Below are 19,208 nucleotides of genomic sequence, written 5' to 3' on the forward strand. Positions count from 1 at the left end.
TCTGAATGCTGATGGAGGTCTGGACCCAGCCAGAGGCATCGAGGTGGTCCCAACTGTTTACTTATTGGTTGCCAGTGACTGCCTATCCCTGCAGCTCCCTCCAGTATGGGCATGCACTCGGACTTCACTCCTTCCTTGCTCTGGACAGTCAGTAGCTACAGCATATCTCTAAAGTTGGTAGAAACAACACAGGCATTCACAGTCACATAAAGTATAGATATCATCTTGTTCTTTTTCAAATTTAAAGAGTACATTTCAACTAGTTCTATCTTGAGACATTTTTGAGACTTTCGCTATATATTAGCATTTCCAGAGAGGCAGCAGAATCATTTCTTACCTAAACATTGTGGACACCGTGTTGACTCCTGAGTCTGAGGTCATTGCTGCGGCCACTTTAGTAATCCAGGGGAAGGAAATAGAGTTTATGTCCTTCAAATATGGGGAAGAAATTTAACTGAGCAAGAATAATAAATGGGTTGGAAAGGGCACAGATATGAGGAGCCAGACTGTTTGAGCGCTGTAAAAACACAGGGGTACAGTTGAATGCCCATCACCCTAATATAGCAGAGAATCAACAAAATCCCAAGATTCAGCACTAAGGTCACACATGTGCTGTGTAGGTTAACAGAGCAGTCAAAATGACCAAGGTCAGCTCTGTGGACTGCTTTGCTAGGAACAAGAATCTTTGGTTCATAGTTGAAAATAAAATACAACAGTCTGATACTTAAAAACACCAAAATTCAGTAAGTCATGCCATTAGAGAAAGTACTCGTTCCATTTATTACTTGAATGAATGACAAAATAATTTCATCCAACAACCTTTAAACACCTTAAAATAATGACTGCCAATTCTTCAAATTTCATATGGCTTTATCCTTCTTACTGCTCTAGTATCTAAAAAGCTTCATGATTCTATTTCTTATAAAAATGTTTGTGTCCATGGTGAATAAATAGCTGGCATTATAAAATTCTTAGTTCACACAAAGTACACTCCTATTAGGTCTACCCTGCTGCCAAACATCTGAACTGAAACAGACAAACAAAATATTATATCACCCTCTGTGCATTCTTGGTGTTCTGCTGTTTTAGGTTTTCTTTAGTTTCTGATTTTACATGAAACTTACTGTCCAGGAGATTTTCCAATTTCCGAGTGGAAAGCCCTAATATCTGAAAGTGTTTGTACTTTGACAGGCAGGAATATGGGAACCTGCAGAACATTTCTTCACAGAGGAAGAAATCTATTTCCAAAAGGAAGACAACACAGTCATAACTTTATGTTCACGTGTCACACAAAGACAGGTTGTACTGGAAAGTGGTTTTGTATAGTTGGTATTTTTAATGCTCCATTTTTGTTCAAAAATGTAGTTTTCGTTTTAATATGGAGGAGAAGTCTGCATTTCATCCATTTCAAACTCGTCTGTCCACGTTTGCAGGTCTTTCACATTATGTGTTGTCCATAACTTTGCAAAATACTTAAGTCTTTTCCTGTAGAAAAAAAAAAAATGGTTATTTGGAAATTGAGTTGTTGGGGACAGGATGTCTCACAGGAAGTGATGAACAGCCTACCGCCACCGGAACAGCAGGCAGACTCTATGGACAGGAAATGATCGCAGCATCACCCTTCCAGAGTCTGCAGATCGAGGGACTCAGACTACTGATCACCATGACTGCCTTCCTGCTGCCTGCAGAGAGAGAGCACGTGACTTCCTCCTGACCGTCAGAGGTTAGAGGCCTGTGTTTCTATTTCACCAGAGGACAAAAGACTCCTGGTGAACAGTCCCAGAAAAGTGAAACTGATTTAATAAAATAAAGCTGGTGAATGAGAGCAATACCAGCAGGCTGCAGACCAGCAGGTCAGCAATCCAGTTAACAATTTAGGGTCTGGAGCCACATATGAGCTCCAGTTACTACTCCATGTCTAATGAGCTTGGTAACCAGGGTCAGCGCCTTGCTGTGTGTGGCCTGATCTTATTTCCCCAACTATAGCATGAGGACAGCAATAGCAATAGTACACAAGGCATCATGGCAGTTAGGCAAGTCAGTATGTGGAAGGAAGCTAGCGCAGTGCCCAGGTGACTGCATGTAGCAGTTCTGTACATGATGAACTCTTAACTACTGTAACATATCCATGGCTAATATACAAGATTCAGTTTGCTTTCTTTGATCTGACCAAATGGTGACAAAAATTTTTAGTGAAAAGGGAAATAAGCAGTGTCTTAATAGGCCACAACACTCCATCTTAATGCAGTGTCTCATCTTATCAAGGTAATTTGGCAGATTTTAAAATGTCACACAGTAGTTAGAAGAATGAATATTTATAAGTAATCTGTGAATTTTCTAATTTTCTTGTTTTTGTTTTATAGGTTATATAAAGCAATAAGAATAAATTGTTGTGTATATTTTTCTTTTGTGTTTTTTTTTTTTGTTTTTTTTGAGACAGAGTCTAACTATGTACCCCTGGTTGGCCCAGCCTGGCCTCAAACTCACAGAGATCCTCCTGCTTCTGCCTCCCCAAGTGTTGGTATTAAAAGCAGGAGTCATGCCCAGCAATATCCTCGGTAGTAGAGTCATATTCTAGTCTCTTCAGGTAGAAAACAATAAAACAACAAAGAAGATCACACCTGTCTTTGGATTTTGCAGGGAGCTAAGGAACATGTTTTAGTCTCTAATCAAAAAATTTTTTTGGAAAATTTTCATATTAATTTGTCTTGTAACAGAAATAGGCTGAAACTAATTGTGCTACTCTTGCTTTGTCTGTGACCCTGCAGAAGAGATCTAGAAGTCAGTGCTAACAGAGCAGGCCATGTGCCAACAGGGCAGGCTGTGTGCCATTTATGGCACTCCAGTACTAGGACTTACTTGGTCAACCATCGCACACCATCACAAAGCATGGCCTGCCAGGCAGAAACACCATGAGGGTAAATGGACAAAGAGAAAATGAATGCACATTGTAGTGCGCACAGCTAGCAATTTCTTCACTTTTCATCTAACACTACAGATATTAACATCTTAATACTTCTTAGAAATAAGTCATATTCTTAAAGTACAACACAGGAACCACTGGTAGTCAGTCACGATTTTCTACATGATCAAAAATCTGGTTCATTCAGGGTCATGTATATAAATGTTAAGATTAGTCTATGAATGACCACATACTGACTAGCTATCAGGAGGAAATGGTGAGGTGAAGCAGGCACAAAAGAAGATACAGAGAGAAGCTAGGTCACAATGAAACCGCCACACACAATTCACAAGTGAGTGATGTGTGGATACTATGATGTTTCGGTTACATAACACTACAATTTCATTTACATCCTGACAGAATTCTTTTCAAAATTTTTATGACATTTATTTATTTGGTAGGGATGGGGCACATACCACAGTGTATATGTGAAGGTCAGAGGGCAACTTACTAGTCAGTTCTCTCTTTCTACTATGTAGGTCCCTGGGGACTGAATTTAGGTGGGCAGGTCTGGTAGCAAGCACTATTACCCACTAAGCCATCTTGCCTGCCCCTAACAGAATTCCTAATTTCTGAATGTGATCACTACAAATCTGGATGCAATATACAAATAAAAGAAGCCCCTAAATATTAACATTTCTTTCAGTAACTTTTGAAATAAGTATCTCCAGCAGCTAATGTGTTGGCACCCAGGGAGTTAATTTAATTCTTCAGAAAAATGACTGAAAACCCAATTTGCAAACTAACAAAGACCTGACTGATCAATAGAGACAGACTGAAAATAACAAACACGACTGAATTTGTCTGAGCTCTGCCAAGAGCTGTTTCCCCAACTCTAAATAAATGTTCCAGAATCCTTGATGGAGCGCTTGAAAGCAGAACTGATAGTGTTCAATAACAGGGCCAGCCTCTTCCCTGCACAGGTTGGGAGGTTTCACTAGAAACCAAAACAAAGACAGCACAAACTTCTGACCTTTTCAGATTTACTAGTCCTTCCAACTCTTTCGACTTGTGAGATGCTTTCTTTAGGATTTCTCCAGGAACATCTGCTAGCTTAGCCACATTCAGTCCATAGCTCCTTGCTGCAATTCCTCTGGTTATTTGATAGAGGAAAGTAACAGAATCAGGCACTTGCTCTGCTTCATCTATGAAATAAAGGGAGAAAAAAAACCTGAAAGGAGATCAAAACCACCTAAAAGATGAAGTCAAGTAGAGGACTATAGAAGATATAAGATAACCCATTTTCTTCCTATCCACCTGTAGTTCCCTTTAGCAATTTTACCTGTTTAGGAAAAGGACTAACACTGTTTTGAAAATGCTTTTGCATTTAGGAGGTTGAGCTCAAAATAGTTTTGAACAGGACTGATTGCAAAATCTGAACTGAACTTTGGTATTAAAAAGAGAATGGTTCTGATGCAATGTGCTATACAATTTGCTTCTCCTTTTAAAATAGATAAAGAAATGTTCCATGTCCCACAGAAATTCTAGTTTGTTAAGTATTCTGGCTAGCTAGGCGCTGTGCATACTGAAGTGGGTGTGGCTTAGTACTACTCAAGACACCCCAGCTTTGACTGAAGGGTTTATCCCACAGCAATTAGCTGACCCCCTTCAGCTGAATGCCTTCGTTGGGAATTTTGACAGCTAGAAAAGGTTGCCTTACCCAAGGGCACACCCCTTTCTTGAGGCAGCAGTCATCAATGACTGGGTGCTGGTGGGGTTGGCAAGCAGCCTTTAGGATGGCCACCAGAGACCTTGTCTCCTACTGTTAATGCTGTGTCATCACCTTCCTATGAACGTGGGCTGGACCCCATGACTCTTCTAGTGGACACTACAGGGCAAACATGATAGGATGTTACTTCAGAGATTAGATAAGAGTGTATTCTCTGTCTTGTGCAGAGGACAGACCTGACTGATCAATTCAGACAGACTGAAAATGACAAACACAACTGAATTTGTCTGATCACTGCCAAGAGCTGTTATTTTCTTACTTGCTCTGAGGAAAGCCCTGGGAAGAGGCCCATATGGAAACCTGTCTCTTATCAATGGTTAATGAGGGGCTGTGGCTTCTAACAGACAAGCAGACACTATATTCTGATACTTGAAGAAAGCCTGAGAGAGGATTGGGGAGCAATTTACCTGAGTTGAGCCTTAAAACATCTGCTCTACTGTGAAAGTTCTCAAAAGGACTCAGCTAAGTTTCCTGGATATCTGACTCATAGAAACTATAAACATTTTTTTATTTTAAGCTGATATGTTTTGGGGAGAAATTTATAGCATATTGTTTGCAAATTACTACAAGCTAGTAATAATAAATAATAAAAGATACAGAGGCCTTGCCCTGTAACTCCCAATAGAGAGACTTCTGAAGACCTATCCCAGCCTCCAACCCCTCTCTCTCTCTCACACACACACATATGCATGAATTGGAAACTTTTAAAGCAATGGTCTCTGTGAACCTAACGTGTTGTAAGTTTACTAAGACCCTTTCCTCACATTATTTCATTTGTCAAATGTGTGAGTTTCTATTCTTTTATCAGCTACAAATAATAAAAGGCAAGAGGCAGCATAACAGTGAAAAAGGGACAATGGAATTTTCTTTGCCCTCCTCTAAGAATTCAGCAACAGTCAAATAACAGCTTTCTCAGGGTGTTTTCGAGGAGTGGGAGGTGAATACCCATGCTCGTGCAGATACACAGATTCAGACTGCCATTACAAAGCACTAAGAATACCTTCTGCTTCCAAATGAAACTCAAGGAACAAAGAACAGGTGAGGAGTGGGTGAGACTAGATTAGAGGAGACACACATGCTGAAGATGAAAAGGCAAGTGAACAGCAGTAAGGCCATCAAAAATGCAAACTTCTCAACCTTAAGACAAAAAATAGTCCCATCTCTTTCCAAGATAATCTACCATCCATGCTGGTCTTTCTTAAAGAAGAATTCTTCATCTGTCTGTCCACCCATCTGTCCAACCATCCTGCCAGCCAGCATTTTCTGACAGCCTAGTAAGTAGCACAAAGTCTTCTTATAAACTGATTTGATGACAGTTTTTTTTCAAGGGTTGCTATTCTTCTTCTGTACATATGACATATAGCATATGTTGATATATGTGGTATACAGATATGCTATACACGTAAAAGAGACAGCTGTAACAATGGTTTTGTTAGGCATTTTATTTTTTAATTTTAAAATATTTTATTATTTTTACTGTATATGTATGACTGTATTGCGTGCATATGTGTAAGCGCACCCGTATCCTGCAATGTCTGAGGAGTCAGAAGGCGGCATTGGATTCCCCTGCAACTGGAATTACAGATGGGTGGAGGTAGAGGAAGTCCCGTGGGAGGAGATGTATAGAAACAACTCATTTCCCTATGCTCCACAAAGGTTCTCAGTGAGGACTTAAGACACAAGCTATGACCCTATTTTAGGGGACAGTTTGAAAACTTATAACTATTAGAGTCAGTGAGCATTTTATTCATTTCTTTGGCACGTGTGGTAGTTAAAGGACAACTTTTGGGAGTCAGTTCTTTCCTTCCATCATGCGCGTTCCCAATACTGAACTCACGTTGTCAAGCTTGGTGGCAAGTACCTTTATCTACTGAGTTATCTTGCTGATCCTTGATCAAATAATTTTGGAAGTTACTTTTATGATAGATTTATAAAAGTTTAGAGATGGATAAAATCAGATGACTTTCCCTTTTGTTTTGCTTTGAGACAGGGTCTGTGTAGCCCAAGCTGGTCTTGAACTGGCCAAGGAGTTAAGGATGCCCTTGAACTATCTTCTGCCTCTACCTCCAAAAGTCTGGGGTATAAGCATGTGCCACAAAGCCTGCCTTTATCTTAGATTTTACAGTTGGTTTCCTGGCTGCTGGTCCATTATTTCATCTACCACACCACTGGAAACATGAGCAGAGCATTTTGGAAGCTCCCAAAAGACTTTGAGGCATTTACTGCTGACCTGTGCAATGATCTCTAACTCCTAAGAGGAGGAGTTAGGTTTGGGGTAATGGCTGAAGCAAAGACACAGCTGGGAACATACTGGAAGTGAACAGACAATAGGGCAATGTTTCAAAATCCCGAGTGAAGACAGCTTTAAACCTGAACTTCTAGCTGTACCTTAATTATAAATCAAGCATAAAGGTGTCTCAGAGATGAAGCCTCAGACGTTTCACCTTGTTTCACTAATATTAGTAGTGGCCTATCTAAAACCTATTCCAGTTCTAAAATAACTCCTCCTATTAAGGAATTAACTCCTTGTCCATTTAACTCAGGGGACAGTGTCCTCATACAAAGCTCTAAAAGTGAATCCTGGTTGATCTTGGCCTGGTCTTTCTTGTCATGTTCACTTGGATGTGATCAATTTTGAAAATGAGATTGGAATAATCTTGAGGTGCTGGAAGACACCTGGGAAAAAGTCTTCTTGTTTCTAAGAACGGGTCATAAGAGAGAATGGAGTCATAGCTCAGTGGCAGAGTGCATGTTCAATGTGAACAAATCTTTAGGTTTAATACCCAGTGCAAAAAGAAAAAAAAAAAAAGGAAAAAGTCTCACTTTAGACACCGTCAACCATTCAGTATTCGATAGCAGAAAGAACTATAGCCATCTTGCCACTAGCCTGATGGAAACACCCAGCAAGGTAGGAAGGAAGAGTCTGGAGACTACAGAGGGGAGCTGGGGCCCATACTGAGAGGTTACACACAGTACAGTCTTACTGTTTGATCCACTGTGACTCCCAGTGCTTTGTTACTGGAAATCAAATGCTCAAAAGGGAAGATGAGAGAATGCCTAGATGTCCCAGAGGCAGGCCTCAAGACAACAGCTTAGCAGGCTATTCAAAGCTATGGGAAGGCCAAGGAGAATTTAGCTGTGGACTCAAAGCAAATGACAAAATAGAAAAAAGGACAAAAACTAAGCAGTTCTTTCATGTAAAAACACAAGAATTTACATTTCTCACCAGCAGGCAAAGCCACCATTGTAGTAACAGTGAAAGCAATGTGCATGAATGAGACAGAAAAGAATGTGGAATGACTAAATTGGAGGACAGAGGAAAGGAAGGTTCCAACTACCACAGTGAGAATGCCATCAATAACGTGTCAAGAGATGGGAACCAAGCATATCATTCAGAAGTATGACAGAAATGGAGAGGAGAGTTCCAAGTCTGCCTTGAGCACAGGATGAGGAAGCGCCTGGTGTGAAGGGACTGAAGCTTGTTACTGCAAGCTTTTTAGCACCATTCAAGTCTAAGAATTATGTTCATGGATAAAAGTTTAAATCAATATAAATATAATAAAATGCCAGAACAGTTCAGGAGAAGGGACTCTGCTCTGGTTAGCAATCTGTTCACAAGCGCTCAGTAGCTCTGCCTCCTGCCCTCCTCTGCTGGTGAACTCTACTTGGTGAACTCTACTTTGTTCGCCTTGTGAGTTTCGGCTTGGAAGTCATCTTCTGCCACACTGGATGCAGATTAATAAGAAGCAAAACTTCGTCCATGAGAGAATTTATGATGTGTTTTTCAGGGCTGCAGGGTGGTGAAAGGCAGGAATTGCTTAACCTTACATTTACCTTAGGTCCAACACTTTATTTTATTTGGGCCATCTGCCTGATTTTTTTTTTTCCAGGTCTATCCTTACTATTTTTCAAAAATTAAATTTGGAGTTTGGAGTATCTTGGATAATGGATTTTCCATTACAGCACACCAACTGTGCAAAATACCACAGACTGGTAGCCTTAAAACACTTCTACTGAAGTTTCTTATAGCACCTAAACTTATTTTTGTGGGCCAATGGTGCTCTTTTTTTATTTCTCTGACAGTGGCAATAATTGGAAAGGCTAGGAACAAAATTGTGGACTCCCCTGTAAAGAGATCTAGTAGAAAACAGGACCTGGGAGCAGAAAATGTGGATTCGAGGCACAGTTTGTTCTCTACCCAAGTGGCTGACATGAGCAAGCCACTTTACCTATCTGAGATTCACTTTTGTTAGAAAAATACAGAACATATGTCCACTACAGGATATGGTCTGTAGGAAGTAACTGGTATTAAATGACATTTGGGGGAAATACTGGACATCTTTAGAGATGACTAAGAATACTCTGCACTTGACTATCAAGCATCTTTCCTGGGATAAGAACCATGTAAAGACGTAAGGGACTAGGAGGACCCTCAGGGCCTCTTCCACCTCTACCCACTTCTGGAAAAAGGGTTGCCATTTAAACTGAGAGAAGAGAAGAACAAAGGACTCCAGATTAGCAAATAAATAATGTACACTCTACATGACCCAAAGCTGAGAGCAAATGAATATGGGTGAATGTTGTTTATAACTGACATTCACAGTTTTCATTATTAATAAGCAATAAGCTTGTATTCCTATGAACTTTGAGTTCCAAAACTGAAAGTAATAATCAACTTGGACCAACTTCAGGGATCTCATACCTGAATCTTCTTTGCTTTCTTCTTCACTGACCAAGAACCCCATGTGGTAATTCCCCACCTGTTGTGAGTAACTTTTTTCTAGCTCACAAACTGGTGGATAGTGGGTGACAAAGAGGGTTAAGGATTTCACCTAAAGCAATAAGACATACAATGAGTGACTTTAATCAGTACTTTTCAACTTAAAAAATTCAAATCTTTATAAAATCTACAACTACAACAAACACCATATACTCTTTATTGAGATAACCAATGAATATTCCTTTCCTTATTCCCTCTTATAGACAGGCAGACAGACGGACAGACAGACAGACAGATAGACACACACACACACACACACACAAAACTATCCTTGTTCCTGAATCATGCCCCCCCCCAGTATTGAGGATTGAACCCAGAGTGCTTTGCACATGCTAGGCAAGTGCTCTACCACTGAGCTATATCTCCAGCTCTAATCATTTGAGAATGTGCTACAGATACCCCTAAACACTTTTAAGACTATCTTTGAGGGTAGAAAAACAGCTTCCTATAAATACATTTTAAAATGTATTCACAAGAAATTGACTATCATATATGATTCACGTTTTCCTAATTATCCAAAATAATTTTCTCCCATTTCTTTTTTGTCTTTCATGACATTAACACTGATGAGTGAATTTAGTAGTTGAGGTAGATAAGGTTAATATACAAAAGTAAGCCGATTACTTATATACCAGCAATTAAAAGTAGAATTTGAAACTAAAAAACCACCCTTTACACTAGCACTACCCAAATGAAATGCTTAGGTGTAAACCAAACAAAAATACAAAATTTGCATGATAAAACTATATAACTTGAAGGAAAGAAATAAAAAAGAGCTAATAAAGATAAACCATGTTCATAGACAGGAAGGGTCAATGTTGTAAAAAATGTCCATTCTTCCCAATGCAATATCGAACCTGTTAGATTGGTGCATGCACCAGGCTGCAGTTACAGTGTACCAACTATGAGTTTATTTAACATTCCTATTCTCTCTGGGTCTCTTGAACTATATTTCCTGGAAGAAGGCTAGCTTCACTCTGTAAGGATGCTAAAAGACTCAGAGAAGGTTTGGAAGGACTAGCTAACTGCCAGAACAGCCCGTGTTGTGAGTAAGCCACGCTGCAGGGGATCCTGCAGCCCCTGTTGAACCTTCAGATGTGAGCAACCCCAACTGGTTACTTCACCAGAGCTGCAGCAAACATTCTGAACCAAAACCACCTGGTCAAGCTGCTACTGAATCCTGGCTCAACAACGACAGTCATTTGCTACACAGACACAGCACCAACACACTACAGGATAGCAGAAAGTATGAAATGGGACTTAGAGGTGGCAAACCCAGTTCTGTTATTACTTTGCCTGAAAGTGAAATGGATATTTAAAATGTGTTGGTGGTACAGATGAAATGTTACCAAAACTTTCATCGTACATAGTGAGATGCACCTTTTTTCTAATAAGAACTTTTAAAAAGAAAAAAAGTATTCATTTTAAAGAAAAAAAAATGTTATCATTATGTCATCTAAGTAAATGTTTAAGCAAAACTAGAGCGTCTCCTGACTATAAGATTCAATGACAAAGGCAGTGACATGCTTGCCATACACATGTAAAGATCTGAGCCCCATCCCTAAAACCCATGTGAAAAGCTAGATGTGGTGATATGAGATTGTATTCTCACCACTGGGGAAGTGGAGACAGGTAGATGTCTGGGGCTCACAGGCTTGGCTGCCTAGCCTAATAGGAAAGCCCTGAGTCCCAATCTCAGCAAACACGGTGGACAGCTTCTGTAGAACATTTGACCTCTAGCCTACACATGCATATACACACACGTGAATACATTTTCACATACCCCCAAACACATACACACACACACACACATCCAAAAAAAAAAAAATCAAAAGAGAAAAAGAGACTATATAGGTATTACACAAAGGAATTACAACCATAGCTAATAATAATGGCTTATATGTTTTACAATAGCTAAGAGAACAAATTTCATTAATCACCACAAAAAGTGAGGTGATGGATATGTTAAGCATCTTGATTTAATTATTCCATATTGTTCATATATATCAAAACATTATGCTATACCCCATAACTGAATAAAATTATGATTTGCCAATTTAAAACAACATTAGTTAATAAAAGTTGTAAAGGTGTGGAGGATGCTTACATCTTTAATAAAATACTCAAGTGTAGCATAGGCAATAGCGATTCCATCATGGGTGCTTGTCCCTCTTCCCAGTTCGTCAAGGATAACCAAGGACCGTGACGTTGCTTTTCTGATTATTTCCGCTGTGTCAGTCAGTTCTTCCATAAATGTACTCTGTCCTTTGTATATATTGTCTGCAGCACCCATCCTACAAATAAGATGAAAACACTTAATATTCCTCTGAATTGCCTTCCTAGGAGGCCAAATATTGTTTTATGAACAAAAAATATGAGACCCTTATATATGTACATATATTTGAGTCAACAATAGTTGAATTATATTAAATAAAATATGTTAAATATATAGTGTCTAACAACAAACTGAACCATGAAATAACATTCTAGACAGAATCTAAGGTACTAGACAGAGCTCTTGAAAAGTAGCCAAGTTTGACCCTTCTTTCTTCTAATAATCCCAAACCAAAATCTTGGTTTTCACAGGATCAAACATCATTTCACTGTGTTGCTATGCTTCAAAATCTATTGGAAGACTGTGTACAATCAGGAGGGTTTTCCAGCATTTTCTTATACCACCTGTAAAATAACTTATTTATATACAACAAAACGTCTTTTTTTAGAACTAAAGAGTTTCCCACTGTAAATACAGTTCCAAGAGATGTCAAGAAATGAGTTCACCTATGACCTCACAGCAACGGTAACAGCATGCACAAGTTCCATGAAAGCTCAAATCAGACAAAACCCCAGCACAGACATGAGGAAGTGGGTAAGAAGCTCCAACCCCACCTAAGGAAACTGTGAATAGATAGCTGCTGGGAGGGGCAGAGACAGTCTCTTTCAAGCATGGGACTCTTGGTAGGTTGACCAGGCTCCAGGGGCTGGATCCACACTGAAGGACATTTGGAGACACAAATGAGACTGTAGAGGGGATATATATACATATACTCATATATATATATATTAGAGTACATTAAATTGGAAGGGGGCATAAAAGGAAGTGTGGATAGGGGATGGGATCTAAATACCATCAAATTATATTGTAAGAAAGTCACAAAAATTCAATTAAAAATGAAAAAAAAAAAAAGAGTTCAAAAGTCTTAAGGATTTCTTTCCAGTAAGAATTCTCTGAAAGTTTTTAATAGACAGCTGTGCACTGTGCATGTCTCAGAGAAGGACCCAGCACACAGCATTCGCCCAACTCAGTTAACCACGGACCCCTGAAATTTCTTCCAGAGCACTAGTGGCAATGTTTTCTGTCACATTTATTTGTTGTAAAAAAAAAAAAAAATCTGAAAAGAAGAAAAAGAGTCACATAAGGTCATGCAGTTAAACCTAGAATTTAGTATTTTAAATCCACAGTTGGTTTTGTGTAATGCTGGTAATGATTTTCTGTGAAATCCCCTCATCAATTTAGTTTTGAATCAATAGTTCAGAAACTAGGCACATACCTCACACCTGGCCTACCACACTACAACGTACCCTGCATTTCTGCAGAAATTCATCATGAAATCCTGCCTTTATCCACAGTATGGCTGGAGCACTGCAGGGCAAGGGAGATGAAGCACGCTGCCCACAGCTGGGTGCAGCCTCAGAAATGAGTGGTATTTAGAAACAAAGTGCTGTCAATTTGATTCGTTTGAAAATCAATAAGTAGAAAACATAATCTGAAATGCTGCCAATTTAGGAACATTCCAGCTGCTTCTTCAAAGTTCAAACACCATTATTTTGCAGTTATAGTTTAGATTTTAAATGTCCCCTCAAGGTGACCTGTTGAGGGCTTGATCACCAGCGTGTGTCACTACTGGGGGATGGTGGTCCTTATGTGGTGAAACCTACCAGAAGTTAAGTCACTGAGTGTGCACTTAAGGAACTATTGGGACCCTGGCTCCTGTGAGGTAGGAAGCATGGCTCTGCCACAGCACTCTTTCCCATGATGCTCTGCCCCAACACAAGCCCAAATCAACAGACTGTGGGCTGAAAGTGCCGAGACTCTGAACCCAAACAAACCTTTCCTCCTTTTAAGTTGTTGATCTCAGAATATTTTGTCACAGCAACGCATTTATTCTACAATGTTTATTTTACCCCACCCACAATGATTACATTTTCCTATCTCTGAAGCCATTCTATATTCTTAAAAATCATAATGCTTGACCTAAAACAATATTTTTACATTCATTTATTACACACACACACACACACACACACACACACACAATATGCATACAGTCAAAAGACAACTTGTAGCGGGAGTTAGGTTCTCTCCTTCTACCATGTGGGATTCAGGAATCAAACTCAGGTTATCAGGCTTGGCAGCAAGTGTCTTTACTACCAAGCTATCTCCCCAGCCCATGTTTGACTTTTATTTATTAGAGTTTAATTTTATTCCTGGTAGGCCCCTCCTGCCACCGCCACCCAAAAGAAAGGAAAAAAATCTTTGGCTGATAATAAAATGTTCTGATGAAGAAAATACTCTGGAGAGCTTTAATTCTCAAAAACTAAAACAAAGGCTGAAGAGTTAGCTCAGCAGTTAAGAGTTTGTATTGCTCTTACAGGGGACCTGAGTTCAGTTCCCAGTACCCATGTCGAGTAGCTCTTAACCACCGGTAATAAAAACTCGAGAGGGAGCTGACCCCTCTGCCTTTCTTGGGCACCTGCACTCACATGCACACAATATACCCCCAGATACAGAATTAAGATAATAAAAAATACATCTTAAATATTAAGGTAACAAACAAGCACTAGGTAAGATTTTAACACAGAGATCTCAGCACTGACATGTTTTCTACCAATGGTAATGTAATGAAGTAGTCTAGTAGGAATTTCAGGAATTGTACAACATTCCTAGGAAAGTTATTTTTAGGCAGAAACACACACTCATACATAAATGCTTAGTATATGACAAAAATGAGATTTCAAATTAAGGAAGAAAGTCTCATCAATAAAAAAGATATTAGCTGACTGGTTATTTGAGTAAAAAACCAAAGATGTATCTCTCTTCAAACCACATTGTAAAACAAATTATACAGATTTAAAGGTTAAAGTAAAAATAGAAATCATTAACTAGAAAAAAACAAATTATCGAGATGAAACTTAATCTCCAGACAGGTAAATAAGTGGTTTTTGGATACATGGCACCAAAAACATGGGTTTAGCAAAAAAAACACATACTGCAAATGTGAAAAGTAAGCTACAAACTGTAAACAAAACAAAAAAACCCTGCAAAATATTACAAAGAGCTAGTATTCCAAAACAAAGAGTCTCACAAAGCAAAAGAATGAACATCAGAACAGAGACAGGTGCAGGATATAAAGTTAATTTACAAGAGAAACTTGTGACAATGTTCAAACACGCAAACTCAAACTGCAACAAGGTATTGTATATATGCATATATATAAAATTGGCAAAGATTAAATTTCAGTATAGGAATCAACAAGAAAGTCATCACAGACGTATGTAACAATATGTACAAATATGCTCCTCATGTTAAAGAAAAGTTGGAAAAGCAAAAGGCTGACTAAGCAAAAAAGCAAATAATACTATGACGAAAACCCATACTAATCAGTATGACGCACCGGTGCACTGGCATTTTTGACATTGGGAAATAATCAAAACATACTGTAGTGAAAATTGGAGGTCAGTGGTGGGACCTGGTAGGTAGAGTGACCTATTCATCTGCTAAGGAAAGTCATACTGGTAACTTTATCAACTGAAACTGCAGTCCAGTCAGATGGGTGAGCACAACCCAGAACTAAAGAAAAATTGAGGGCAGTAGAAGAAAAAAAGTAAGAAAAAAAAGGACTGAGACACGCCAACAAAACCAACGACCTGAACAGCACTGAAACAAAACCTCCTTTTGGTATTCTTAGAGTAAGAACAACAGATTTAACCATCTATTGAAAAAAGTACAACTGCAAACCAGAAGTCTCGGAAATTAAAAACATGATCACTGAAACTAATTAGATGCTATGGAGGATCATAACTTTAATCTGGAAGACAAATTCAAAGACAACTCTGAGGACAGTATGTAGAAAGATCAAGAAGTGAAAAGTACATATATGCAACTTAAAACATGAGACTGAATAGACCCATAGATAAATAGAACAAAATTGAAGACCCAAATATGAGTACATTCAATTTCAGCCACCTGATATTTGACAAAGGAGCCAAGAACATTCACTGGATGGAAAGACACCATGTTCAGCAAATGGTGCTGGCAAAACTGGATCTCCACCTGTAGAAGAATGAAACTAAACCCCTATCTTTCACCTTGCACAAAAGTCAACTCCAAATGGATCAAAGACCTCAATGTGAAACCTGAAACTCTGACAAAGTGTTAGAAGAAAACATTGGCAATAACCTATAAGATATAGGTGTAGGGAAGGATTTTCTAAACCGGACATCAACTGCCCAAGAAACAAGGTCAAGAATCAACAAATGGGACCTCATTAAACTAAAAAGCTTCTGTACATCAAAAGAAGCAACCAAGGAAGTGAAGAAAAAAACCCACAGAATGGGAGAAAATCTTCACCAGTGACACATCTGACAGAGGTTTAACATCCAGAATATATAACAAACTCAAGTGGCGCACACCTTTAATCCCAGCACTTGGGAGGCAAAGGCAGGCGGATCTTTGTGAGTTCGAGGCCAGCCTGGTCTACATAGTGAATTCCAGGACAGCTGGGGCTATAGGGAGACCCTGTCTCAAAAAGCCAAAAGAAAAACAAAACAAAACAAAACAAAACCAAAAAACACCAAAGTATCAAGAAAGGAAGCAACTCAATCAAAAGATGGGCTAAGGAGCTGAACAGAGAGTTCCCAAAAGAAGAAATAAAGATGGCTAAGAAGCATCTTAAAAGGTGTTCAACATCACTAATAATTAGGGAAATGCAAATTAAAACCACTTTAAGATTTCCTCTAACCCCAGTTAGACTGGCTAAGATCAAGAGAACAAATGATACCAAATGTTGGAGAGGATGTGGGGAAAGAACACTCATCCACTGCTGGTGGGACTGCAAGCTTGTTCAACCCTTATGGAAAGCAGTGTGGAGAACTTTTTTAAAAACCACAAATGAAGCCGGGCGTGGTGGTGCATGCCTGCAGTCCCAGCACTTGGGAGGCAGAAGCAGGCAGATCTCTGTGAGTTTAAGGCCAGCCTGGTCTACAGAGTGAGTTCCAGGACAGCTGGGGCTACAGGGAGACCCTGTCTCAAAAAAAACAAAAACAAAAACAAAACAAAACAAAACAACAACAACAACAAAAAACACTACAAATGAACCTACTATTAGACCCAGTTATACCACTCCTTGGCATATACTCAAAGAACTCATCCTATTATCCTATTGCAGAGACACTTGTACATCCATGTTTGTTGCTGCTCTTTTCACAATAGCTAAGAGATGGAAGCAGCCTAAGTGCCCCTCAGCTGATGAGTGGATAATAAAAATGTGATTCATTTATATGATGGAATTTTACTCAGCAGTAAAGAAAGATAAAATCATGAAATCTGCAGGTAAACAGAGCTAAAAACTGTTGTACTAAGTGAAGTAACAGAGACTCAGAAAAAACAAACAAAACGGCATATGTTCTCCCTCATATGTGGATCCTAGCACCAAATCCTTAGAAGTGAATATGTATCCAGACATAACTACAGGAACCAGGATAACAAAGAGGAACCAGGTAAGTAGAGGAAAAGAAAGAATCTGAAAGAGAGGAACAGTAGAAAACAGGTGTTAAAAAGGGAGATATGGATCATAATGGGGTTATTTTAAGGGGGAGTGGTGAAGGAAGGGTATACAAGGAACCTAGGGGATAAAGGGAAAGAAGGAGCTCAAGAGAGGTGGGACCATAGGAGAAGGGTGTTATTAAGGGAGATATGTAAAAACGGGGGCATCTTAAATGGGGAAACCATGGTAGAAGGGTTAGACAATGTGAGAGATATAAAATGCCTAGCTAGTTTTAGAAAACCAGAGGGAACCATATTAGGCCAACAACCTACTGACAAATTATACATACAACCAGATCAAAGAATGTAATATATGCCTAGGCAAGGTTTATCTGAGAGTGTTGGGTCTTTGCCCAAGCTCTATCTACATGGCATATGGTAATTAAAAGTACCAGACTGGTAGAACTAACCTTCTTGGATGTTTAACAGCCATACTTTGAGGCCTATACTAATTTGGTCAGGGGTACACAAAGAACAGTTTTTGCGCCTTGCCCTCCTAGGTCGACTAAGTTCCAGGGGACTATGAGCATCTCTCCAAATGTCCCTTAACTGTGGTGAGTCACCTGTCCTCTTGAGCAAGTTCATGAAGACCTCAACAGATGGACCGGAACCAGGGTCCAGTCTACAAAGAGGGGGGGTCAACACAGAGGAAACATTCCCTCCATGCTTCCAAGTGAAGCCAGCCATGGTTGAGCAGGACCTTTGACTTATCTTCACATGGGCGGAACTGGTAAAAGAAAGGAGCCAGGGGCTCCTCCCAAGCCCATGTTACCCCTGAGGAACAGATCCTTAAACGACCTTAAGAGCAAAAATAAATTGTTTTGTCTGGGCCAATTGTAGGGTCTTAAACACACAAAAGGAAAGTATAACCAAAGATTAATGGAGTCAATATAATTTTTAAAAGCCCATATGTGTAGCTAAAGGCTATATAAGAAGAAACAATGCCAAATAGGAGATACCTTCCTTTGAGTTATTGGCCAGGTGGCACAAGAGAATCCCAGACAGTAACCCAGCATAGAACTGGGAAAATGAATAGCAGACCCCAATCTTATCTAAAGGAATATGGACAACTGATTGCTGCTAGATGAGGAACAGCTGATGTTCCTAAAACAAGGATCTCTAGATAGGCTGACTAGATTCAGCAGACGGACAAGCACTGGAGTATGGCTGGGGGTGTCGACAACACAGTGGACAGTAACAGAGATGACGGAGTATATGGGCTCCAGTATGTGGGAGGGGGAGGCTATGGGAGGGTGCCATTTGGGAAGCAGGTATATAGATGAATAAGATTGTGTGGGATGTTCTATATGATATACATACAGAAAAATCAACAAATAAAAAAAACCTTATATTTGAGGAGGAAGCATAAAAATTTACTTCATGTTAAATAGTAGAGGTGATAAACATTACCAATGAAATCTACTGGATGACTTTATATCCATACCCAGGTACTAAGGATCCGAGCGTAACCCACTGTGACTAGTAACCATCATATACATAGAGATTAAAGACACATGTGCAAACATCTAAGCGTTAGTAGCATTAAAGATGTAGGAATCAGCATATTTTAAAATGATGGGCATGGTGGTGCACGCCTTTAATCCCAGCACTCGGGAGGCAGAGGCAGGCGGATCTCTGTGAGTTCAAGGCCAGCCTGGTCTACATAGTGAGTTCCAGGAGAGCTGGGGCTACAGGGAGACCCTGTCTCAAAAAGGCCAAAAAAAAAAAAATGGAGATCTTGTTTAAAGGGTAAAAACTCATTCAATTTTATATCTTACAAGGATTTATAGTGAGTTCAATATTGTATAATTGTATTAATTCAACTGTGAACCTAAAAATTTACAGCCACTTTTGAAAGAGATGTATCCTTGCTCTGGAGTGTGTTACTGAATATGTTAAAACTGTAATGAAA

The 19,208-nt window shown here is 39.3% G+C and overlaps 1 protein-coding gene across 1 annotated transcript in view; it reads right to left on the reverse strand.

Moving 5' to 3' along the window:
• Positions 1-427: 427 nt before the first annotated feature.
• Msh3 (mutS homolog 3) overlaps positions 428-19,208 on the reverse strand; it is a 228,423-nt gene continuing 209,642 nt past the window's right edge. The window contains exons 21-24 of the mRNA XM_008853317.3: positions 11,579-11,765; positions 9,394-9,523; positions 3,936-4,107; positions 428-1,485 (exon numbers count right to left, since the gene is read on the reverse strand). Coding sequence (XP_008851539.1) covers positions 1,374-1,485; positions 3,936-4,107; positions 9,394-9,523; positions 11,579-11,765 — 601 coding nt within the window. The 3' untranslated portion in view covers positions 428-1,373. The remainder of the gene's footprint in view (positions 1,486-3,935; positions 4,108-9,393; positions 9,524-11,578; positions 11,766-19,208) is intronic.

This window comes from Nannospalax galili, unplaced genomic scaffold (assembly GCF_000622305.1).
Source record: "Nannospalax galili isolate Female #2095 unplaced genomic scaffold, S.galili_v1.0 scaffold45, whole genome shotgun sequence".
NCBI classification, from domain to species: Eukaryota; Metazoa; Chordata; class Mammalia; order Rodentia; family Spalacidae; genus Nannospalax; species Nannospalax galili.